This window comes from Cercospora beticola, chromosome 1 (genome assembly GCF_033473495.1).
Source record: "Cercospora beticola chromosome 1, complete sequence".
Taxonomy (NCBI): Eukaryota; Fungi; Ascomycota; class Dothideomycetes; order Mycosphaerellales; family Mycosphaerellaceae; genus Cercospora; species Cercospora beticola.
This window is the reverse complement of record NC_088935.1, coordinates 4,931,341-4,955,239: the sequence shown is the minus strand read 5'-3', so window position 1 is coordinate 4,955,239 and position 23,899 is coordinate 4,931,341. Positions and strand designations below refer to the sequence as shown.

General features: G+C 52.9%; 8 protein-coding genes across 8 annotated transcripts; 3 read left to right on the top strand and 5 right to left on the bottom strand.

The window, feature by feature from the left end:
* Positions 1-268: 268 nt before the first annotated feature.
* RHO25_001970 (uncharacterized protein) lies at positions 269-2,512 on the bottom strand (the record flags this gene model as incomplete). The annotated part of the gene is made up of 1 exon (XM_023594566.2): positions 269-2,512. One exon carries the CDS (start codon positions 2,510-2,512, stop codon positions 269-271), a length of 2,244 nt encoding a protein of 747 aa, XP_023458674.1.
* Positions 2,513-3,899: 1,387 nt separating this feature from the next.
* RHO25_001969 (uncharacterized protein) lies at positions 3,900-6,776 on the bottom strand (the record flags this gene model as incomplete). The annotated part of the gene is made up of 4 exons (XM_023594565.2): positions 3,900-4,814; positions 4,868-6,079; positions 6,132-6,575; positions 6,633-6,776. 4 exons carry the CDS (start codon positions 6,774-6,776, stop codon positions 3,900-3,902), a joined length of 2,715 nt encoding a protein of 904 aa, XP_023458675.1.
* Positions 6,777-11,239: 4,463 nt separating this feature from the next.
* On the bottom strand, positions 11,240-12,703 carry RHO25_001968 (uncharacterized protein; the record flags this gene model as incomplete). Its single annotated transcript, XM_023594564.1, has 1 exon — positions 11,240-12,703. The coding sequence occupies one exon, from the start codon at positions 12,701-12,703 to the stop codon at positions 11,240-11,242; it is 1,464 nt and encodes a 487-aa protein (XP_023458676.1).
* A 428-nt stretch (positions 12,704-13,131) lies between these two features.
* RHO25_001967 (uncharacterized protein) lies at positions 13,132-15,264 on the top strand (the record flags this gene model as incomplete). The annotated part of the gene is made up of 1 exon (XM_023594563.2): positions 13,132-15,264. The coding sequence occupies one exon, from the start codon at positions 13,132-13,134 to the stop codon at positions 15,262-15,264; it is 2,133 nt and encodes a 710-aa protein (XP_023458677.1).
* Positions 15,265-15,503: 239 nt separating this feature from the next.
* On the bottom strand, positions 15,504-17,577 carry RHO25_001966 (uncharacterized protein; the record flags this gene model as incomplete). The annotated part of the gene is made up of 2 exons (XM_023594562.2): positions 15,504-17,458; positions 17,523-17,577. 2 exons carry the CDS (start codon positions 17,575-17,577, stop codon positions 15,504-15,506), a joined length of 2,010 nt encoding a protein of 669 aa, XP_023459975.1.
* Positions 17,578-19,020: 1,443 nt separating this feature from the next.
* On the top strand, positions 19,021-20,140 carry RHO25_001965 (uncharacterized protein; the record flags this gene model as incomplete). Its single annotated transcript, XM_023594561.2, has 3 exons — positions 19,021-19,250; positions 19,305-19,819; positions 19,887-20,140. The coding sequence occupies 3 exons, from the start codon at positions 19,021-19,023 to the stop codon at positions 20,138-20,140; spliced, it is 999 nt and encodes a 332-aa protein (XP_023459976.1).
* A 719-nt stretch (positions 20,141-20,859) lies between these two features.
* RHO25_001964 (uncharacterized protein) lies at positions 20,860-21,629 on the top strand (the record flags this gene model as incomplete). The annotated part of the gene is made up of 3 exons (XM_023594560.2): positions 20,860-21,006; positions 21,101-21,362; positions 21,541-21,629. 3 exons carry the CDS (start codon positions 20,860-20,862, stop codon positions 21,627-21,629), a joined length of 498 nt encoding a protein of 165 aa, XP_023459983.1.
* A 1,477-nt stretch (positions 21,630-23,106) lies between these two features.
* Positions 23,107-23,835, bottom strand: RHO25_001963 (uncharacterized protein; the record flags this gene model as incomplete). Its single annotated transcript, XM_023594559.2, has 1 exon — positions 23,107-23,835. One exon carries the CDS (start codon positions 23,833-23,835, stop codon positions 23,107-23,109), a length of 729 nt encoding a protein of 242 aa, XP_023459984.1.
* Positions 23,836-23,899: the final 64 nt, after the last annotated feature.

Below are 23,899 nucleotides of genomic sequence, written 5' to 3'. Positions count from 1 at the left end.
TTCCTGTACAGCGGTGTGATCAAACAGACAGATGAGATCCACTATGTGTGGTCTACAGTGGCGACAATAAGCATCATGTATCGCGATTTAGTTCCTTCTTCCTTCCCTGGGGTATCTCAGACGCCTTTTCTATGCACTGAATATCTCTCCCAACAAGACGCCATTCCGTAAGCGCAAGTTTCGTTCGTATACAAATCGTGTGCTCTCAAGTTTAAAAGGAAATGGTCACAGACCAGTAGGCATCGGACTCTAGGATTTGCTTTTTATTTCACCTCTTCCGCTCTGGTGAGTTTGGTGGTGAGTGAATAGTCGACATCTGCAAAGCATTGAGTGCTCGTCTTAGGTCCGGTGAGCTTGGCTGCTGGGCTTGCTGCTGGTGCTCCTCCTCTGCGGAGCGAAGAAAACTTTTAAACGAGATACTAGGAGAAACAGGCTGTGAGAGGAAAGCTCGCAACCGACGATCCGTCTCTTCCATGTCAACATCTCCTGGTGTGCGCGACCCCTCACTGCGGCCGGTAATGTCGTCGAAATCTTCATCTTCATAAGATGTGGTAGGTGAGGAATGCCCAGATCCCTTCTCGTCTGATGAGGATAGGAGAGTCTCCCCAGGGCCGAGACTTGAACGCTGTGCGGGAGAGAGTGCCGTCGGTTCGTACATGGATCTGATTGGTAAATGTAATGCAGTGCGACCACGAACCAGCCGTGGAACCGCGACCGCGTTAGGAAAGTCACCGCTCCTGCTTCGCCTGTGGTATAGACCATATTCTGATCTCGTAGATGATGCTCTTCTGCGTCTCTTCGAGCCGTAATCGCGATTCTTCATGATGGAGGCTGCAGTGGTGTTGTTCACTGCGCGTTCAAGATCTAGCTCAGTCGCCACTGTATTTCGAATCCGATCTAACATGGGCCAAGTAGCTCGTTCGCCATGTTGTGTTGCTTTCTTCATGAACTCGTGTGATGGATTAGCAAGTATTTCTAGGGGCTTGACCCAATCTATGTCTGGCAGTATCGTGATGTCTCCATTATACTTTTGCGTAACGACAGAATGCAGGACCTTCAGCAGAAATGGGTCCCAGTGCTCTATTACGCTGTCGAGGATGAACATAAGGTTGGTTTTGCTCAGCGTCACCATGTGTCGTAGCAAAGCTGAGTCCTGAACTTGTTCTCTGTGCTCTTTTGGCAGGAAAAGCTGCACATGGGGGTTGACTTGACATGCAATGAAGTTGTTGACATTGAACAGGCGCTCAAGCGTTGCAGATGGTAGATCTCCTTGAATACTGCCGTCGATATACTTGTGAGTGAGATGACCCCAGGGCTCGATCGCTCCCGTGACTGGATTCTTGGACTTCAACCCTGGAGCCTCGAAGACGAACGGTAGTGCGCAGGAGGACGCCACAGCGGTCCAGATCACGACATGCGGCGACGTGACGTAGTTCAACAGTCGTGGCACATTATGCTTGTCCTTACACGAGACGTGAATGTTCAGGACCATCTGCGTCAAGTTGTAGGCCTCCTTGAAGGTAATGTCGCCCAGAAGATTTCGCATCACTCGGCAAAGGTTGGTAACCCGGAAGGCATGTTCGCCTTTGACAAGATTGACACTCGCACCGATCCAGCCTGGCATCTCTTCGTCGCTTTGGAAAACTTTCAGATCGCCCGATTGGAGCTCTTCCAGTTTCGATAGGATGACGTCTCGCTTGTGCGTGCAGAGAACGGAGCCAACTATGCTGCCGGCTGATGCACCGCAAACGATTGATGGTAGAAGACCTTCTTCAATAAGAGCCTTCACGACACCAATGTGACACATGCCGAGTGTACCTCCTCCGGACAGCATTAATGCTGTTTTGCCGAACGCAGCTCGAGCTTGCTTCAAAGTCTGGTTGAATCGTTTGACGTCCGCCGCAGGGTCTCGCTCGCAGTAGTCTACCAGCTGCTCAATCGCGTAACTGACGACGTCCGTGTATTCGTCGATCGAGTACTTTGTGCCTATGCGACAATGTTGGTAGAGATTGGAATTGCACATGCCGCCCAAGTCTCGCTTGAGGTGGTTGCGGATGTGGTACAGAACTGCCTCCATATCTTTCTCATTCAGTGCCTGCTTGAGTTCCTTCAAACGAGCGGTGACTAGGTCATAGTCATAGTCATGTTCCTCTTGCTTCTCATTCTCTATTCGCCAGTCATGAGCTCCCTCGAGAAAGTCCAACTCCTTCGCGCGTGTCCACCATTCTTGGTATGTTGTCGCTGCGCTTAATCGCGCCTCTAGGATCGTCTTGGCCTCTTCTGCTTTATTCGCGAAGACTGGTTGTGGTTGAGGGCGGGTGGTCGAACGAACAGTGTCGAGCAGGTCCTCGGCCATCTGGAACGGCGCATACGTCGCCGTGGACAGCGAAGGCAACCATTGTGATGTCTTTCTCTTCAGCGTTCTGCCCCAACTCTTCTCCGGCGAGCCCTTGCGCACATTGTCACCGCGGTGTTCGGAGGTGGACGAAGCGCTGCATGTGATCCACGCCATGCGAGCTGGCCATTCGTGGAGCGCTTCTTTGTTCGCAGTCGTGTCGGCGGGGCACTCTCGCTACTGTGCGCATTGATGAAGAGAGGGATGTCGTGGGCAAAAGAAGCGGCACATTCCCCAGTGGGTAGTGACCAATTACGCTGGATGATATGTTTACTGGGCGGTCAAGTGGTCACACGCACGACTTCCGCACCGACGCGCCAGACCGACGCACTCCAGGCACTAGTTAGCAGCGTGGGTGAAGACGTAGCTCCGGCCGGGCGACCTGACCATCACGCGCCTCCAGCAGGGTCGGATACGGCAAGGCACTGGCGCTGCTCCGCGAAAAGGGAACTGCCACCCTCTCATCATCATCGTCGCAGCCCTCTTGTCGCCTACGAGTCCTCCTCCTGCTGCCTCTGCCACCACCTCACTGCACCGGGCGCTGAGAGCACACCTCCCATCATCCCCGGTCATCGTCACATGCATCTTCACAAGGACCCAAGAACCAGCACGAGAAACTTTCCCTCAAACTCTATTGGACGCCGGGATTGGCTCCCTCGCATGTCCGCTGCGTGCTGCCTTCTGCATCCTGCCGTACAACGCAGCCCCTTCTGCACCACGCCTGCCTGTTGCATGCGGATTCCCCATCTTGAGCCAATCCGTCAGAAGCCGGGCAAGAGCGAACAAACGACGGCGTCCCTTTCCCTCTAGCAGAATCGGCCAACCGGACAATTTTTCCCTCCTAAACTCGCAACTAAACAGCAGCAGCATAGCCGAACCGAAGAAGAAAGCCTACTGAGATCTCGATCTTGAAAGGCATTAATTCCGCCTTCACTGCCACTGCCACGACCACTGTTCCTGCTAGGCTGATGACTGATGACTGATGAAATTGCACACCTCCCTCCACACGACCGAACGATCATGCGGCTGCTGTCTGACCCAGAAAGAGCTCTCTGACCGCCAAGCTGAAATTGGTCGGTCCGACGAAGCAGCACATTCAGCGAGCCGGCCCCGCTGGTAGTCTCGCGCAGGTGCAGCTTGCAGCGTTTTGTCTGTGCAACTGCCGTCCTCTCTCGCTTGTGTCAGCTGAACAGCCAGCCGGCCAAACGTTTGCATATGAAAGGAGCATTTTCAGAAGACTTGCACATGCTCATCTTGCAAGATTGTGGGTGTGAGTGTGGTTTCCCAATTGCGAAAAGTCTACCAACAGCAGGGTGAAGAAGAGCTACTCTGCTCTACCCGGCATGGGTACGGAGATTCTCGCTCCGTCAACCTCGACCTGCTCCAGTTGTTGCGTGTGAATATCATAACTTCGTGATCAGCTTATCCCAAGCTTGCTTCCCTTCCTCTGACAATGCATATGCCAAAATCAAACGCCCATCCCATGCATCTCCCATCGCATCTATCACGCCGACCCAGGCGTCTTCGCCTGTACAACCAGCAAACTGGCCCGAATCCCACTACTGGCGAAAGTATCCGCGGGCGTACCCAAACAGTCAGAACTGTTAAGTCCATTCTTAAACTGATTAATATGTCTCCCCACCACAATAATATCCCCGCCATTCTTCGGATTTTGCGCAACTTCTTCCTGCGCTTTGGCAAGTGCATCTTGGATCGGATCTTTACTGTGTCGTACAGTATCGAAGACGACTCGTCGAGCCACGTCTGCGGAGATAGACTTTTGCAACGTGGTGAAGAAAGCTGAATGGGATCCGTTGTTGTTACCGTTCCCGCTGCCAATGGTGTTCGAACCCTTGGACATCAAGGATAATGCTTTGAAGATTTCGGGTCGCTTGGATTCGGAATGTTGCTTGGTTGGCATGCTTGTCTCTTCCGTAGAAGCACTTTCAATTTTATCTTCCGATTCGTAGTGTACGATTGTAGCTGTCACACCCGTATTTTCCGCGAGTTGCAGGACGAGACGTAAAGCCACGCGATCATCCGTTCCAACTCCAAAATACGGCATAAAGACATGATGGCTTTGATCGACGTTCAACAGGGTTGTTTGATGGTCGCGTGCGCTGCGGATGCTCATTGCGCTGACTGTGCGGTGGAGTTGTAGTGGTTTTTGCTTCAAGGATCCGGAGAAGCCTTTATTGATGAATATTGCTGTGTTGCATTGGGAGGTGTTGAGGGCTTCTCGTACGAAGCCTCGGTAAGACGCGCTGTCGAGTTTGTTTCTGATGTTGTCGTTTGATACGACTTGCTTTTCACTGAGGGTTCCGGTTTCGCTCCAGGGGATGAGGAGGAGGTCGGAGGCGTCTTCTGTGGCTTTGTGGACTAGGGTGTCTGCGAAACCGCTCTCGGGAACGACGGTGACCTGTTTACGTTGTTAGCTTTGATATGCGGTGAGTTGTGTTTGCGGGGACTTACTTCGCCAGAAACTGTCAGGTTGAACATCTGGCCTAGGACTCTGAACGCGTTCAGGATGGGGTCAAATAATGAGTACTCGTCGACTTCGGTGACCTGCATGACAGACGATCCACGTTCTGTCAGCTCGACCATGCGCACTCCATGGACAGAAACCCTCTTGTTGGTAGGGATCTCGATGATGCTCGGGTCGCGCTTCTCGTGCTCCTTTGAAGGATGCTCCTTTTGCACGATCTCAGTCGGCTTGGTGCCGAGCAAAGACACAAATGCGAGCAGAGTCGGCATATTGTCGAGTCGCAAGTAGACAAGCAGATTGCGAACCTTGGTGGCCTCCTGCTTCTCCTGGACCACACTGTCGGTTTCGCTGTCACTGAGAGGCTTGCCAGTATCCCAATCGATCTCGCCACGCTTCCATGCTTCCAGCTTGCGCTGATACCAAGGTGGGTAGAGCCATTGGACCAATGGAGTGGTGGCAAAGGTCGTGACCAATGCCATGACGACGAAGATGGTGAAGGTTCGTGTGCTCAGGATGCGAGCCTGTAGACCAATGTTCAACACGATCAGCTCGACAAGACCTTTACAGGACATGAGAGCGCCAATCGTGAAAGACTCTCGCCAGACCAAACCATTAGCTTTAGCTCCGAGGGTGCCTCCAACGAATTTGGCAATGAAAGCGATTGCGATGACGCCAATCACATATGCCCAGGTAATGCCATTGTCGAGAAGTCCGATGTTTGTGGAGAGTCCGGAAAGTGCAAAGTACAATGGCAAGAAGATGGCACCAATGAGATCCTCAATCTTCTCGGTAATCTTGATAGCGAAACCTCCTTCGTGTGGACAGATCAAGCCAGCCATGAATGCTCCAAAAATTGCGTGCACACCAATCACTCCAGTGAAGAACGCGGATCCGAGACAGATCAGGAGAGTCACGACAATGACTGCCTGAGATGGACCATCTTGCAAAGCACGGCTGCGGCGAAGGTACCACATGAATGCTGGACGAACCGCGAATCCCAGGAACAGTGCATAGCCCACGCAGGTCAGCAGCACCCAGACTGCTGTCAGACCGCTTCCAGCATTGACCAAAGCGACGCAGAGCGCGAGAAGAATCCAGCCCACGACATCGTTTGACACACCAGCGGAGAGCGTAATGATACCAACAGACGTCCCGAGCAATTGCAACTCAGTCAGAATACGGCAGAGCACAGGGAAAGCCTACAATCTCGTCAGTCAAGATCCCCCTTGTGTCCAGTATCCCACCGCTCACCGTAATAGCCATAGCAATACCAATAAACAACATAAACGTCCCAAAATCAATATCCACAATATTCGGCTCATCCTTAAACTCATGATATAATCCCCAAGCTATTGCGCATCCCAATCCAAAAGGGAGTGCCATTCCCGCAGCACCAACACTCAATGCAACCCTCCAGTTCGATACGAAGAATCTCAAATCCACTTCCAATCCCACCAGGAACAAGAACAGTACGAGACCCAAGTTCGCGACGAGATTGAGGTTCGGGATCGAGGCTTGGGGAAAGATCGTTTCGCTGAAGCCTGGGATACGACCCATTACTGAGGGTCCTAGCATGATGCCTCCGATGACTTCGGCGATGACGCGAGGTTGGCGGATTTTGGAGAGGGGCCAGTGGAGGAGACGGCAGAAGATAATGATTATACCGGCTTGGATGATGAAGAGGATGATCGGGTTCTGCGCGTCTAGAGTTCAGTATTCATTGCGAGGATGCTCGCTGCCGTAGAATCGTACCTTTGAATCATAGTGTGTAGGATCAATGCCTTCTAGAATACCTCCTTGCGGTGGTGCTCGATTCCCGTCTGTACTTGAGGATGCGGTCGCAGCTGTCGCGTTTACTGTCATCGTGACCATCTCGGTCACAGTTGCGGTCGCCATCTTCGCGACTCGGAGCCCTTCTGGCCCAGCGAAAAGTGGTAGATCTCTAGTCCTGCTGCGAAAGATGTAAGATGCCCAATCCCAACAACAGAATGCTAATAAAAGCAGTTCCCCTCCAGGAAGTCGCACGACGCTCGGGAAGCGAACTCGTTGAGCGGGCGAATAGGTCGGGTTATTTAAGAACAAAGAGAAAGAGAGCAGCAGCTCATGTCCATGACTTACTAGAGCCTACAATAGCGTGCCCAGAGTGAGACCGCCTCTCAAGAGCCTTGTCTGGTTGTCACGCACGCCTTCGAGCCCTGGACTGCGGCGGCGGTGGGAAGCTGCAAGAGCGACTACTTGTCGACTCTTGGTCTCGACTTGGCGATGTGCACGTTTTGCGCGGCTGGGCGCGGGAATGCTGAGAGGGTTCACCAAAAATCAAAGGTGTCCAATCACCAACGGCCTTCCTCGCTTGCTCTGGACCAATGTGTTTCTCAGCTGCCACCCCGCGGTGAATTTTGCAATCAGCTGCACACATCGCGAAGCTGTACGCCCCGAGTTTTGCTGCTGACCGCATGTATTCTGAGGGATTCTTGTCCGTGGTGGCGCATAGCACATGCAACTTCGCCCCTAGACTAGCGTCCACATTCCTTTGTGACCGCTCTGACAGGGATCACATGGCGATAAGGTTCGTACCACCAATGTGAATGACACCATAAGCACCAGGTTGTCGCGAGGTCGCCAGGAGATATTTTGCTTGTCGTCGGAGAGCGAATACGGGCCTTCGCTTGGAGCTTCCAAAGGATGTAGTTAGAGTCGAGTGTTGAGAGAAGTTTGCACGTCAAAGTGCATTGATGGCCATCTGCAGCTTCCTTGGCTATCATCGGCATATCTCTGGAATAGGTCATCTTCTCTTGCAGTCTGACGCTAGCAAGATTGCCAGTTCAACAAGGGCAGAGCTCTTGATAGGCCGATAGCTATTTCTCTTGCAGAAGAATCGCGCTAAGTAGAAGCTCAAGACAGACGCTAAAACAGCGCATTTTTTGATGAATTGTCTTGATGCGTGCACACGTGCATTATCGGGGATGGAGGTGCTTCAACATCCTGGTCCCCCGCCATGCTTGTGATGAAATCTGGGGCAAGGCGGGAACCGCGGTTTCTGCTGTGCACACCCAACTTCAAGGCGAAGTCACACCGATCACGCGCCGTGGAACACCCATCCAGTTGTATCACGAACGACGCCATTGTCGTGCTGAAGGATGTGGAGGTATTGGGCAAAACTTCGACCTGGTGATCATGACCACCGTGACTGCCAAGGTCTGGGCTGAGGTGTTTATGGGGGCAGGAACGCACGCGATGTGCCACGTGTGGTGGTGTCTGTGATGTGAGCAGACTTCATGTTGTTGTGCATAGGTAATGTATAACTTTTTTTGCATAGTTTCTTCTTTTCTAGAGATAAAGCTGAGCTGCTCTCTTCAGCATCTATAAGTACATGCTTCAATAATCTCTCTGTCTTGATATCATGGATTCCAAGGAAGTATCAGCCGTAAGATAACTTCAGCTTCTCTCCTCTACCTCTCTTTGTCTCTTCTCTGGTAAGAAAGGTTCGTCGTCCGCCCTTCCTCGCCCAGCTTATGCTCTTCCTCCCTTTCCCTTTGGCTTATACGGCGTAGGACAACACTTCGGCTTCCCACCATAAAACTTCGTCTTCGTGCTCGTCTTGGTATACGTCTTCGTCAACGTCCTGCGCTTCAGAGTCGTGGTGATTGTCGTCGTCGTCGTGGCCGTCACCTGACTCGTCGCTTCCACGTTATTGCAAACTGTGGTCGTCGCGGGATCAGGAGTTTCTGAGGCTGTGGAGGTAAGGGTCGTTGCTTCTGTGTCTGTTGCAGTAGCGGTGGAGATTGTGATGGTCGTGGTCCGTACGCCTGTGACATAGAACGTAGAGACGGGCTGGTTGCCGTCTGTGGGCGCGCCTGGCGTTGTGAGGCAAGGGTCAGTCGTTGATTTTTGAGGTCTTCTTTCTCTCTGATGAGGTCGAGGAGAATGAGGGAAGCTTACAAAAGGGGAATTCTTCCCCTTGCAGTTGACGACGATGGAGCTTCGTATCTGCGTTCCGAGGTCCATTACGCTTTGGTGGTATGCACGAGATAGTAGTCGTGATGGTCTTGTACTTCGTCGTGGTCACCTTCTTTATAGCAGGTATGATCGTGGATGTAGACGTCGAGGTACTGGTGGAAATTGTAGTGGTGAGTGTGCCAGTCGTGCATTGATCTAGGACAGAAGAAGCCGTACAATCAGCATTCAACTCGAAAGTCGCACGAAAGACCTCCCGCGCGGATCAACTTACCGGTCGCAGTTTGCTGTGAGGTCGTTGTTGTCGTAGTCGTAATAGTCGGCACGGTTTCGGTGATCGTGACAGTCGATAAAGTCGTTTCAACAGTAGCGGTCCCTACAACAAAGAATTGTGAAACCATAGGGCTATGTGTGAACGACACTACCGTTCCAATTTGATTCTGTTTCGAAAGGGACAAGTAGACGATTGATGATGTGGCAACATCGTTCCACCGAACGGGAATACCAAAGATCCTCGTGAGGACACCCTCGTTCTGGGGAAGAGGTTCAAACGTATGCCCATCATCGAAAGCTGCCGATAGTTAGCCCTTCTATTCCATGCCTCAGTGAAGCTGTAGCTGACTGACCTAAGCCGTTCTCCAAGACTCCGGAAACTGAAAGACGTATGGCTTCTGCGTTACAGGGGCAGAATTTCACAGAGAATAGCAACGTTGAGTCATTGGCAGGGTCGACGCCGCATGTTTGCCCTTCATATTTAGTCTCGTACCGGTCGCATGGAATGGGACAATCCTGCGCTTGTGCTATGAGGGGAAAAAGTGAGAGAATGACGGCGCCTAAATAGAAGGCGATGTCGAAAAGCCGTGCCATTCTCGCACAAGAAACAAAGCAAGTTGGGTGGGGTAGTCAGTTGGCGAGAGACCCTACCATCAGGACTGTTCAATTCGAGCAAAGCTCCTGCCTCGCATGAATATATGATATAGTCAGCCCCTCGCTGTTACTACCGCTGCCGATCGAAAGTATAGTACGGCGTGCTTGGTTTGTGGCTGAAGGCTGAAGCGTCAATGCGTTTTGGGCGACGGAAAGTCATAAACTTTCGATAGCGTCATCTGATGGTAGGATACATATGGACGCCATGTTTTCGATCATGCCATGCGTGCTCGAACGTATGTTCTGCCTAGCGACGCGCTACTGCAACAGAACTGGCACTAGGCGAGACGATAGAATCTGGCCGGTGCACGCCGCCGGCCTGGAATACCATGATGAGGAGGGCGTAGTGAGGAGGAAGCGGTCTGTGTCCAGAGTGCCTGTAGAAGCGTCGCATTAACATTTTTCAACTCCAAGATTCTCACATTGTTATTCGCTCTAGGGGTACAGTTCGAAATGAATGTACAGTGGAATCAGGGTGCGGTGCATGGTGGCTGAAACCTAATCCGCGAAGTGTGGTCTGTCGACGGAAACGCTCGCTGGAAGGTGCAGATGTGCATGGAGACGAACGGGCAGCATGCCTATCCGGTCTATCGTGTGAAAATCGAGCTGATGGCGGGATCGTAGAGCCGCGGTGCCGTGGGACTTCTCTCTCTACATGCCTCTTACGGGTAGTGCCATAATCTCCTGCCGCCTCGTTTCCAACGAATCGCGCCCGCCGTGCCTCGTCGCTTGTGTACGGCCGCCGACGGCCATGGCTCACAGCCCAAGTACACTGCTGTACCAGACGGGCGTCTGTACGACGCTGTTCTCCGCATGTGCAGACGCTTTCCCAGCAGCAGCACGCTGCTGCTGTGCGGTCATTGCATTTGCGCCTCCGGTATCCCAATGCCTTACCAAAGGACGAGGCATGCCGTATTTGAGATGTTTTCGATCGCTCAGGCTAGACCAGATGATCAGCGGTTGGCAACAAACATTGGGACTTCCCGGTGGCTTGCTCAGCTGAGAGATCTCACGAAGCTCGGTTGTTCGCTTCACCAAATTCCTTCCGTTCTGGGCTTGATGTGGCTTAACGCTATTCCACTACCGAAGTGACTATGCCTGCCTAACGCGTGTGGCTATTTGCACCTTGATCATTCGCGGGTTGATAGATGCATCGAAGCACGACTCGCGCGGATCGCGACGTGTTGCCACAAGAATGGCGAACTGTGCAGTGGCACCATGCCAAAGAAGGCAATCTGGACATGAAAGTCCATGATCCCTTCGAACATATAGCCCTGGTCTCGGGGGCTGCAATGGGTTCCGGGCATTTTATGAAGCAACATCGCTTCAAGTAGAAAGCATAGTAACCTACCGATTATGGTTGAAGTAACAGTATAGCGTCAAGCAACGAGCCTGCTTCCAGATCCGCGCGTTATCAAGTCATTATTTGACAAGGAACGAAAGGAGTCGCAGTCCACGTGGGTAACTCAGGGAACAATTCACCTCCTCGAACTTTGATTCGCCCAAGGCGCCGATGTTGATGGCATCTGGCCTCGCCCGCCTTGCTGACTGCCAGTAGCCCATGGCGCTGATATTGTTGTTGAAGCACCAGCCTGCGGGGGATTTGAGCCCATAGTGCCAGCATTTGCCTGGAGAGGCGGTGCCATAGATGACGCGATAGCGGGTAATCGCCTATCAGATGCCTGTGCAACTGCCCATGGTGCTCTGGTTGTCGGCATACCAGTACTTGACTGCATTTGCGGCATAGCTGCGCCGCTCGAACGAGCCCATGGAGCTGCAGTGCCAACAGAGGCCACTGGTGGGACATCTTTGCTTTGTGGGGGCTGATGTTGGACATGTATGCTCGCTACTGTTGCAGCTGCATTGGCATCTTTCTCCCAAGCGAACAGGCTGCCGAAGGGGAAATGTTGCACCACAGGAAACTTTCCCATTACTTCAGCAGCGTACATCTTCAGCATGCCTTTGTTGATCTTGCCCCAGCCATCTTTGATGCCGCTGATGTCGTAAAGTACGGGGGAATGTTCCCAGAACGGACCTGTCTTGACATCGTAGATGAACTGAATCGCCGAAAAGTACATGTTACTGTCTTTGAAATCGGCGACCATGGGTTTGCTAGTGACAGAGGATGGTGAGGGCGACCCCTCCAGCGACCCCTCCGTAGGCAAGGGAGATGTGATGTCACCGTCTGCGATCGGTGGCCCAAATTGGGCAGAACCGAAGATGTAGGGTATGAAGCTATGGTCGTCGAGGCCCCAGACGCCATGTGATCCTGCCGGCTCCAATGTGTAGGTTAGGATAAGCTTGCGCATCAGCGCCAGATATGGCTGTATGACCCCGATCACAATGGCCTTCTCCTCTCCTGCACCAAATAAGTCGAGCTTCCAGAGCGATCCGAGGAATGCTAAAAAGCTCAGTTCGTGACCAGTGCCGTAGTCGAGCCGCTGTGCGCTGCCGAAGCTTCCAAGCAAGTACACTTTCAGTTCGCTCAACAAGGTCGCATCTGCGTCCTCAGCGCTAGCTTCCAGAAAAACTGGCAAGAAGGTTCCCAGATGTTTCTGCAATAGTGCAGATGCCTCTTCCTCGACGTGTTGAAACCATTTCCTGAAAGCGACATTGCCAAATCTTCTCGGGCCTGTGTCGGGTGGCGCGCGATCAATAAATCGAGCCAGGTCGTCAAGCAGAGCTCGTAGTGCCAAGACTTGTGCTGAGAAAGACAGCGAGGTTTCCAAAGTCGTCGCTGATATCTTGCCATCACTGGCCTTGACTGGAAACATGGCTCTCGTGAGCTGGAGCAGCCATATCGTCAAGTCTCTGTAAGCGGCAGATGCGAAGAAGAATGACAGGTCGTCGCCGTCGTTGATCTGTTTCGTGGGCTTCTTGTACTGGTGCTGAGCTTGATCTTGCAATTTCTCCAGTTTTGCTTGCCTTGCACTGTTTGCCATTGCCGATAGTCGCTGTTGTACTGAGTTGGGTTGGTGTCATCAAAGCAAGTTCAGGTCAAGGATCTTGCTTCGGAATAACGAATCTCCGACAGAAGCTTGGGCCCTAGCAACGCAACGCGACTGCCATCACGCGCGACGACTTCACTCTACGCGCCGACTTGATGCCTGTGCTCAACCGATGGAACAGCTCTCGTACTTTCTCACGACGCACGCAACACTCTACTCTCTTTCACTCGCAGCCGGCGTTGCAGCGTCTTCGTTTACCCCGTTAAGGGTAAAGTCCCACACTGCTAGAAACCGAGACGACTTTCGAGCTCGCTGGCGGGCACTATAGATCGTCACATACTAGAGGCCCACTTTCTATGATCGCACTCCGACTCGATTGAAGATCCTTCGTCTGGGCCGCTTTCATCGCGTGGCCAGGCGGCATGGCGCTGCCGCGACCTTCGAATGGAGTGCAGACAAGGGCCAATCGATTATCTGGCCTCCGCAACGAGATCAAGCAGCGCGCGCTACCCGGAGCAGCTCGTCCAGATCCATACGAGATACAAGTATTTCCTGACAAGCCACCGAGGTTGAGAAGGCCGGTTGCTGAGGTCTACGAATTCTCGCCAATCCGAAAGCAAAAAGCGAATAGGCGCCTCGATCCTGGAGAGGCCAATGAGACCTCGGCCGATAGACACGATGCAACGAATCCTCAAGAACCAACCGAGAATATGCTGCGATCATCGTTGAGGAGAGTGACTACTGTAAATATGCAACCTTCGGAACCGTCATCAGGCAGTGCGAAATGGCATGCCTCGCCTTTCGTAAAATCGGATGCTGCGGAGCAAGACCCGAGAGCTCTATATGTCTATCTGGACGAGGCAGACGTTGCGGAACCAGAGACGCATGTCGCGGACTCAAGCGCGGATCCAAAGACCCCAGCGACGCGCAAAAGAGGGCGTCCTCGTCGGAGTGAGCCCATTGATAGACCAAGCAAGCTTGCAAAGCACGCGCAATTGCCACATGATCCTCCACAGTCATCGAGACGTAAGTCTAGCAGACTCGGTGCAGGTGTAGCTGGCCCAGCAGCAGCCACCGGAGGCGGACCTCTTGTGAAGCCAATATCGCTTCGTATGAGCGAAATTGTGTTCCCAGCGAATGGACAAGGCCATCAGCCAGAGCACGAGGAATCGACGATAGTGGAAAGCGAGGTGGCCGCGAAGCCGCAAAAGCAGGCCAAGCGGGTGTTGAAGGCAAAAAAGCCCAAGCCTGCTCCAGTGCAACAACGCGAGAAGTCTCCAGTGCAGACCAATGTCGATGAATCTGATGACGAGGCTGAACCGCCTGACAATGATGCAGGAGAGGAATCAATCATCGAAAAAGAGGCAGACGTTCGGCTGCTGGGCCATCATGAGTCGCTCAAAGCTGTCTTTAAGCGTGCAAAGCTAGTCGAGAAATGCGGAGAACTCGAATCGATGGACAAAGAGATCAGAAAGATGCAGCGGTTCTGCTTGGAATTCGTCAAAGCTCTGAACGAACACCGAGATAGACCTGAGGATGTCGAGCTACTATCCGATCCGCCGGAGCAATTTCAGACCATCGCGTCTGATATTCGCAGGCTCTGCAACAAGGATCCTGCACGTCCGGTGAACCTGAAAAATACCCTAAAGAGCCACAACATCTATCTCCGCTTGATGCCTGCGCTGATCCGCGTGCTGTTCGCCTTGGTCGAATGCTACCAAGCCGTGGACGCTGAAATAGCACCACCAGAACGCTCCGTCACAATCAAACACCTCGAAACCATCACCAAATTCATCACCATGTTCCTCGAACTCAACACCGGCGCAAAACAATTCATTCGACCCGCCACCCAACTAACAGCCGTGCAACCCTTCGACCGCAGCATTGTCCCACCCCTAAAATCCATGCAAGAGACTTTCCGCCGCCACATCAAAGACCACGAAGAACACCAAATCTCCCTCGCCCTCAACCGCCGCGAACAGCTCCGTCTCGAAGCCGAAGAACGCGCCGAAGCAGAAGAGCGCGCTGAAAAGCTCAAGTGGGAAAAACTCGAAACCAAATGGACCCGTCTCCACGAAGAACGCTACCGCTCCGACGAACCCATCAAAACCGTTGCCAAACGCGCCCACCTTCGTCAACCCTCTCCCTCTTCCTCTTCCTCTATCATCGAAGAAGACCACAACGGCCACCCCTTCGAACGCCTTGAAGTCTTCCGTCCTCGCGTCGGACCCCCTCCCGCCCTCATCGAAAAAGCTAAACAGCAAAGCTGGCCGGAGAAAAGTTATGAAGCATTAATGAAAGGATTACAAATGTGGAGCGGGGATGTGCTTATCTTTGAGAGGATTTTTCGAATGTTTTGTGGGAGAAACGGGGCGTTGAATGGGTTTAATGTTACGGAGATTATTGTTATGGCTGCTTTGATTAGGGAGCATTTGGAGAGGACTGTGGATGTTGATGGTGAGAGTGGGGAGTGGGGGTGGGTTAGGGGGATACCGGATTGGACGAGGGTGCATACTGTGTTGGAGATGTTGGAGGGGAGTAGTGGAGGGGGATGATGTCGCGTAGGATGGTGTAAGATCACTTCTGTGAAGAGAGGCTCTGGCTGATGGGATGATGGCACTTGTGCAGAAACGATGAGATGAGATGGGACATAGAAAAGTCTGGTTGAAATTCAAATGAGATCTCATTTCTACATGATCCTTTCCTACCCTATCCTATCTGCCGATTTCCTTTCCCTACCCAAATAAATCCAATGGGTATAACCAACCCTAGATCCTAACCAAAAAGTATTTCATCACAAAAGCGCCATACCAGCCGCAACAGCAACCATCGTAACCAAAGAGATCTGACTGACAAGCCCAGCAGATCCCGAAGCAACATTAAACTCACTATCCGGCAACTTCAAAGCAGGATCATAAGTACTCGGAGTCCTGTCGTCCGTCGTGCCATTCCAGCAATACTTTGTGAAACACTGCGAGCACACATCAGGGACAGTGGTACCCGTTCGTTCCAGCGATCGGCTTAGAATCGCGCAACCGATACAAGTCGGCCAATCTTCGAAACCGGGGACTGTACCATTTCCTTGAGTGGCCATGTTGTAAGCGTTCAGGACCATTCCGTTGCGTTCGGTGTCGTTGTAGGAGAGTTTGCCGAAGGTGGAGGTGTTGGAATAGTAGACGTAGGGGCCGTTGGGCATGTAGACGAGGAGGGCGGGGATGTTGCCTTCTGTGAAATTCGAGGTGTCGCAACCGAAGAAGGTGGGTTTTGTGGCGAGGCCGAGATTGAGGAGGGTGTTGCGTGATGGGACGGCTGGGAAGTTGGTGCCGTTACCGATGTCGCTGAGGGAGCGTTCGTAGGTTGTGAGGATGGAGGTTCCGTCGGGCCAGTTGGCGCCTGATTGGGGAGTTGGCCATTCACCGCCGCCTTCTGTGCCGTTGGTGTCGGCGGAGGAGTCGATGGCGAAGATGACATCGATGTTTCGGTTTGGCTGGATTAATGGGTTGAGTGGGATGTTCTGACCATCGAGACCTCCGTCCACGAGAGTGAGGGTCTGGTCGGCGGCTTGAGGGAACGTGCCATTTCTGTAGCCTTGGAATGGGTTGACCCAGTCGGCAATATCTTCCTCGTCCTGCCCAAGAGCCTCAAGCACTCCTGTAAGAGCATCCTGTAGCGCTGATGAGAGTGCGCCGGTCGCATTGGCATTATCGACGGTGTTCAAGATGGCGTTGAAGAGGGAAGAGCTTGTGCCGAAGACAAATCCAACATTATCGAAACCGGTAACACATTGCTCGCCTTCGACTGCCTCGCCATTGGTGAAGTTAGTGCCGACGTACTGAAGAGGAGCATAGGCGTAAAGTGTCGGGTCGTCACTGCCGAGTTCCCAGGGAGTGATAGTGAAGACGGTAGAATTGGTCGAGATGACCTCCTCGCCTGGGTTGCGGCTGTCTGTCACAACGAGTGGAAGCGGTGCATCACCACGCGTGAACCAGTCCTGCGTGGCGATGGAAGACCACGTGAAGTCTGGTCCTCCATCCGTGGCATTGACGATCTGATAACTGAGAGCACGACCCCAGTAGTCGGTGAGGGTGGTGTTGAAGCCGGCATCCCGCTTGCCGCCCACTTGACCGAGCAATCCAGCATAGTAATCCACAGCACTGAGGATGCCACTCTCCGGGCCAGTGAAAATGGTGTTATCGAGCTGCCAGACGCGACCCGAGCTGCTGCTATCATCGTCGGCAGTGTCCTGAGACAGGATGTCGCTGACGGAGGTATAGTTGTTAGAGTAGATTGAGGACACCAGCCAGCTGCCTCCGGACAAGCCTGAAAAATATGTTGCTGACTGCAGCAGACCGCCCAATTGCCTGCCAGTCGTGGAGCCTGGTGTTCTCGAGTCGAATGCCTGAATGACGCCTGCGCCGTTCAACATGGCTCTGTAGCCTCCACCTGATGCTGCAATTCCGATATTTGGTAAGGCAGATGCATTGTTTCGGTTGTTATCGATGTATTGATTGATATCCAAGCCGGTGATATTCAAACGGCTCAACAAGGCCTTCATAGGCTCAATGGTGGCATTCCTCCTCACCTCGAGCCATTGTGTCTCGTTCGGCGACAGCTGGCCTGCGCTTCGCACCGATGGTCGGTTCGCGGGGCATTGTGCGAAGGTGGGAGTGTAGCCGTTGGGTGCATTGGCAGGAGCAGCTCGTCGCACCAATTCGGCCAATGCCAAAGCCTCGAGATCGACGGGAGTTGCTGTGTTGATGCTGGTTAGCTCACCAATGTTTTGACGCGGCTTCCGGTGGTCGCGTGCACGAACCTGAGGCCGGGGACAGGGCAGCCAATGCCGCCAACCACGCTGCCGACTGCTTCATGGTGATATTGAGTAGCAAATGCTGAGGACTACGGAACGCGCGACACAACTCACGCTGCTGAGGTTGTCAGGCCTATTAGACAGATCGACGGCCGGCGTATTCGCAGTGAGCACAGGCTGGCGCAGTGCTGTGACGCTTAGTTAGCGGAAAGTAGAAATAGCGGAGCTTCCGCCACGTCCGGCGAGCAAGTGGATCCTGGCATCGCCTCTTCACAATTGTGCACATTTTCGGACGGACCTATCAGAACGGAGAGCGTATTCGTTCGGTTTGCTGCCCTGAACGCGCGCTGCATCCTGATGCGAAAGACGATGACGCCGCACGGCTTTTTGCAGGTGTTGCTGACTCCGACGTGACGTTGTGTCTCTGTTCCTGCGCTGCTCTGCCAACAGACTTTGCACATCTGCCGCTCCGGGCCACAGGTGTGTCATCACAGCTTAGATGACACGCGCAGGATGAGAGGACGTGGCGCAGTCTTAATGGATTCTCATACAATCCGTTCTCAGCTGCTGCCTCCAAGTCGCAGATGAACGAGCATGCGGTGCTTCGACGGGAACACATGGCTCCGGAGCGGAACTTCGTCATGTCGGTCTCTCGTCACCTCTACCACCACGGCCACCGCGGACCGACATGTGGTGAGTCTGTTGCTTGCATAGGAGACGCCCGGATGCCACGGCCACTGTGGCAAGGCTGTTCCGCCTGCACTCGGAGCTCGACAGAACCGCAACACAACGGCCACGCGTACAACTCCTTCTCGTGCGTGAGCGGCATGCACAGCTGCGATTTGGCCATACTCACTGCAGCAATCAACGACGAGCCTGCCGAAAAGAGATCACGCTCTGCCACATGGACGCCCGCAATCAAACACGCGAAGGTGGCGGACGTGCAGTGCCTCACCCAGGCACCGATTGACGGCCCAGGAAAGAAGACGCGAGGCACGCATGAGCACCACGCATGTTCCATACAACTGGAGCTTTGCCATGCTATGATCTTCACAATAACTGCCCTCCGGCGTAGCAGCTGCGTCCACTCGACACAGCGGACGTCCGTCCTGCAGCCTGTGAGCGAAACACGTCTGGAATCACCCGCTTGGCGTTCGCCAAACATGCCCGTGCCAGCGCCGCCTGCAGCCCTTCGCCGGCGAGAACCTCTCTTGTTGTTGCTCGCTGCCCGCCCACGAACCTCGCTCTTGGCCCTGCATTCGTGAGCTTCCGACGCCATTGTTGTCGATCCTCTACCAAACTCCACCCCAACACCTCGTGCTCAAAGATGATCTCCTGCCTCCTCCTACTAATGCCCTCTTCCTCTGCATTCTTGAGCGTGCTCTTCACCAACAGACAGAGTTTGACTTCCATATCGCTACATCCCACTGGGCCATCTTGCGCAACTGCAAATACCCGGTAGTCGGGACATATGCAACACTGACCGCATAGCGTGCAAAAAGGAATGTTGGTCTTTCAACAACACGAGCCACTACCACACCGACCGCACGCAAGTAGCGCCGAATCAATCTCGAAGCCTTTGACTACAATATCCGACCCATTTGTATTCGTGCCCATCTCTGGATCAGAGGCCGCAACAGGTCGAGGCGCCGCGAAAAGAATCGTCAGGGCTCATGTTACGCGTGTGCAGCACGAAAGAAATGGCGACTTCAATATTGGTCAGGACCTGCAGAGGTATGCTTGTTGGTTGCCCTGCGACGTCAGCAACGATACTAAGCGAAATCGCAGCTGGACCGTGAAGCCGTATCAGCCTTCGGCTGCAAACACGAAGAAGAAGCGAACGACCAAGCGTGCGGTAGAGACTCTCAAGCGGAACGAATCATCCTCGGACTCTTCCTCAGGCTTGAGCGTCATTACAAAACGCTCGTCAAGTTCGCTCTCCCTCCCATCTGGAGGAGCTTTCGACGATCCCTTTTGGACGTTCCCGGTTGATCGTCAACCAGAGCTGTCTCCCATATTTGCCCACTACATACAGAATGTGGCCGTCGAAATCGCTGACATCGACGGACCTAGCGCCAAAGGTCTCTTGCGTAGAGTCTGGTTTCCGATGTGCATGACGTCTGCAGCTGCCATGTATGCTGTACTGCTCATGGCCGCATCCCATTACTGCATCATGGACCCTCATCAAGCATCACGAGTCAACTTACTCGCGCTCAAAGCACGGGCTTTGTCCGAAATCAACGTTGAACTAAGGAAACCAGATGTCTCCATAAATGACGGCGTGGTAGGCGCTGTCGCGAAAAGTAAGTGGATTGTCTGAGATCGTTACCAACTAGAGCGCCATGCTTACATTCTGTTCACTGCGTCTAGTGGCTGCCTATGAAGCTATTTTCGGCGATTCAGATACGTTCTCTGCACACATGCGAGGCCTCCAAATGATGCTGAAGGTACGAGGAGGCTTATCCACGTTGGGCTTGAATGGACTTCTAGAACGAATGGTCGTCTGGATTGACCTGAATGCTTGCCACTTGACCGGAAAGGCTGTGCATTTTGGCAACGAGGATTATCCGACTATCGTCTCCTTTGCAGCACCGGATCCTTACCACTTTGCCGGAATTCAATGAGCTTGCATTCAAATACTTTCAGCAGCGAATATAGCGATCTTCTGGAGCGGGAATAGATTAGAAGTGTTGCGGAATGTTCTTCACGATGCACTAGCGCGAGCGATCAGCACGACCGATGCCAACCACACCTCCCACCATCTGCAAACACCCGCGATCACACTTTCCACATCGCAAACACGATTCCCCGTCCATTTACGTCAACTCACGTTTCAAAGCTGTCACTCCACATCTCCCGAACCCAGCCTTGCAGATATTGCGCACGAAATTCAGCAAGACCCTTGAACTCGCTAAAAGCAGGTTTCCAACCATGCCCCAGGATCCCACTCATCACAGAACCAGTTGCGTCACACTCCACAATACTCAGGCCCCGGCTACAAGTATATACCATCTAGCTCTCGTCAAACGATCCCTTCGATGCAACAAGATTCCCTACAAGCCTATAAGCCTTGATCACACTTACCGAGCCGCAGCCACCCAGCCCTTCTTCTTTCTCGCCTGTACTCCGGGCCCCCTACTAATTTCTTTCTCATACTGCACTACCCAACGATCCGAGCGTTTTAGGCAGGCAAAGGGTTGTTGAAGAAGTCTTTTCACTCCGCGTGCCGTGTCAGCCCCCTGCTTATTCTTACGGCTCCTTGTACGTGCGCGTGCGCCTCCTTTTGTCTGAGCCTCGTGGTAGTATAAGATATCCGGAACTCCCTCCCTCCACATTCGAGAGGATGTCTCCACATCACGATAACACTTTGACAACAACCAAACAACAACCACTTTCTGGTAACAAGAAAGATCAACAAGATGTTCTTCAACGGGACGACGACGACTATGTTATCGAAGAGCAAGAGCACTCGGCAAAAGCCAGTGCATCGGTATGTCTCTTTCCTCCTCTTCTCTCCACATCCCCATCCCCTCCCTCCACTCATAAAACCTCTTGAACATGTTCACTGACATTGTCCATCGTAGGCGGGAATCAACCTCAACATATTCGGCGCGATCGCGGGCGCATTCAGTAGCCGGAAATCAACACAGCAGCAACAGCAGCCATTACAGCAGCAGCAGCAGCAGCAGTCATCACAATCACAGCAGCAATTATCACAGCAGCAGCAGTCACAACAGCAGCGGCTACAGCAGCAGCAATCGCAAAAGAAGTCACACGACGACTTCGACGGGCAGCAACAGCAGCAGCAGATCGAGGAGCAGCGAGAGGAGAGGTTCAAGGTAAAAGGTACGTACTCTTTCTTTCTACACATCTTCCGAATATCTGCCTCTTTGAGTCCCTTCACTTACATCGGAGCCGAACATTGCCCATGATCTTTTCTTGTGTCACCTGAACTACCACCGCCACATCATCATCGATCGATCAATTGTCGCGTAATACCAGAAGCTAACCAAATAAATCACAGGAGCAGGAGCAGGTCAAGCAAACGCAGCTGCAGCAGGCGATGCAGAACAATATCGATATCAGAAGAAAGCTGCTGCTGCTGGTCAGTAGGAAACATGTGCATCAAAGCAGACCAAACCAAATCAACTGGACCACAGACGATGACAAAAACGAACGAATGACCTGAAGCTGACCGTGCTTTGCTGGACCATTGGCTCCGTGACGAAATGGACGAGAAGGTGCTCGGGAAGCACTTCCCCTCATGCGGCCCATGAAGGTCGAAAAACGAAAAGAAAATAAAAAAGACTTAACTTCTCCTTCCTCGGGTCTGGACTTGGTTGGATGGGGTTGGAGTTGGGTCTCCCTCTTTACTTCGATTTGTGCAAACTTTTTCCTTTGGATAGAGATTTCATTATTATTTGCTACAAAGCAAAACATTCAATTCAATTTCTTCTACTCCCACTGTCCACACAACAATATGGAGTTGGGAACGTTGGGAGTATGTCACACTTCTCTCTCATCACATCACATCTCCCTGTCCTCTCCTGTCTGCGTTTGCGATTCATGAAGTCTCTCCTTGAGACGTGATCTACCGTCTCCAGTTCCACGCGAGCCTGTAGTCACAAACTCGCAACAATACCTAATCACCCTTCATCCCACCGGCGTTCCTTCCGCACAAAACGCAACAACCAGCATACCATACCCTACCCATCTACAGACCGTGTCAAGCAGATGACCTATGACATAACCCCGACGTCGACGGTAGAAAGGAACAGAAGTACAACATGAAATTCCTCAGGCCGCCGATTAAGTGATGTCAAAGGGATACCCCTGTCTGGCTGACTCCGGCGAAGCAGCGAAGTTACTACCCAAAAGTACGAAGTGGACCAGGATCTGAGGGTCACATAGAGCCAAGAAATCACCTGCGCGCGCGGAGCCGAGTGCGTTCATAGGCTACGGATGCTTTTCCTTTCTGCCAAGTGAGAATTTTGGGGAGTAGTGTTCTAGGTGGCTATCCCTGGTTTGGAGAGGGGGCGCAGTTGTAATTTAGGAGTAGGTTATAGGAGCCTAGAAGGTGGCCTATAGGATACGGTCGTCTTGCGGGATGGGCCGTTGGGCAGGGAGATGTTGGTTTTATGTTCGTTCTCACCATTGTGGCAGATTGATTGCGATGAGAGGTGCTCGAACGTGATCGCGTGTGATTTTCATCGAGCGCTGCATGCTATGCAGCTTCATGTGTACTCCGAACGAATGAAGACCTTCGGTCTGCGGAGCAACGGTGCCAATAGCTGTGATGGAAGGGCCAGTGGTGTTATGGTGGGCCGACTGGTGCCTACTGAATGACCTCATGTTGTTACCCTCTCTCAGCGCAAGAAAGGGCATGCCGGTCCTGGGCCCTAGGTCAATAATCACATGCGCTTGGGCCTCTCCGTGGAGGGCATCGGGAAAGGCTGGAGTGAGGCTTCCGTGCGGAGCGACACAGCCTCAGCGTTGCCATGGCGCTGTCCAGTGCTCGCACAAAGCTCAGCCACTGTGCAATTCCTGTATTCGTTGTGGCAGTGGCAGTGAACCTGCCTGCGGCTTTCTTTCAACCAACTTCAGCCTCCAGCATGTCCCACGTAGTCCTTTGTCTGGCCTTTCGCTTTGCCTCTGGATCCTTCTTCTTAGATTGTCCATTGACCAACTTGATGTCGTCCTCGTTTGCGAATGCGTGCTCTCCTTGTCGCATGCCTTCAAGTAGCTTTGCAACTCTCTCCTTGCCTTCCTCAATACCACGAATCTCTGCTCGCATCCTCTCCACGCGGTCTTCCATAAGCATGATCAGACTCTCTCTCGCTTGGTGTGGCCGGTATTGGTTGATGAGCGAGTGCATGTTGAAGACGATGGCTTGCAGATCTGTGATGCGTTCCTCGTACAGTGTTGGATCTTGCCCCAATATGCCCAGCAAACCAAGGAAGGTGGTAAGCAGTGAGCGTGCTAGAGCGATCAGATGTGGCTGAGGATTGGTCTTCACTGAAGGGTCGTCTGGATACAGCTGATCGATTCCAGCGCCCTCCAGCGAGGGCTCTGGTGCTTCGAGGTCGATTTCATTCCCGAAGACTGTAAATTTTGATGTCGCAGGCGGTGGAGGTGGAATGAGGTAGCGGAGCTCGGGTGGGAGGGAGAGCACGTCGATGTCCTTGTTCGTCGCATCGCTTTCGCCGTTATTTAGTTCCTTGCGCAGCTCTCGGAGTCGCTCGAGATTGTCCTTCGTAAAGTGCTCGTAAAATGGCGGCGGCAGCGGGAAGGGCGCGATGAGCTGCTGTTCGTCGGCCATATTGTCGCGATGTGTGCGCGCTCACTCCAGCTTGCTTGTGTCTCTTCGTCGCATGATGTGGTTG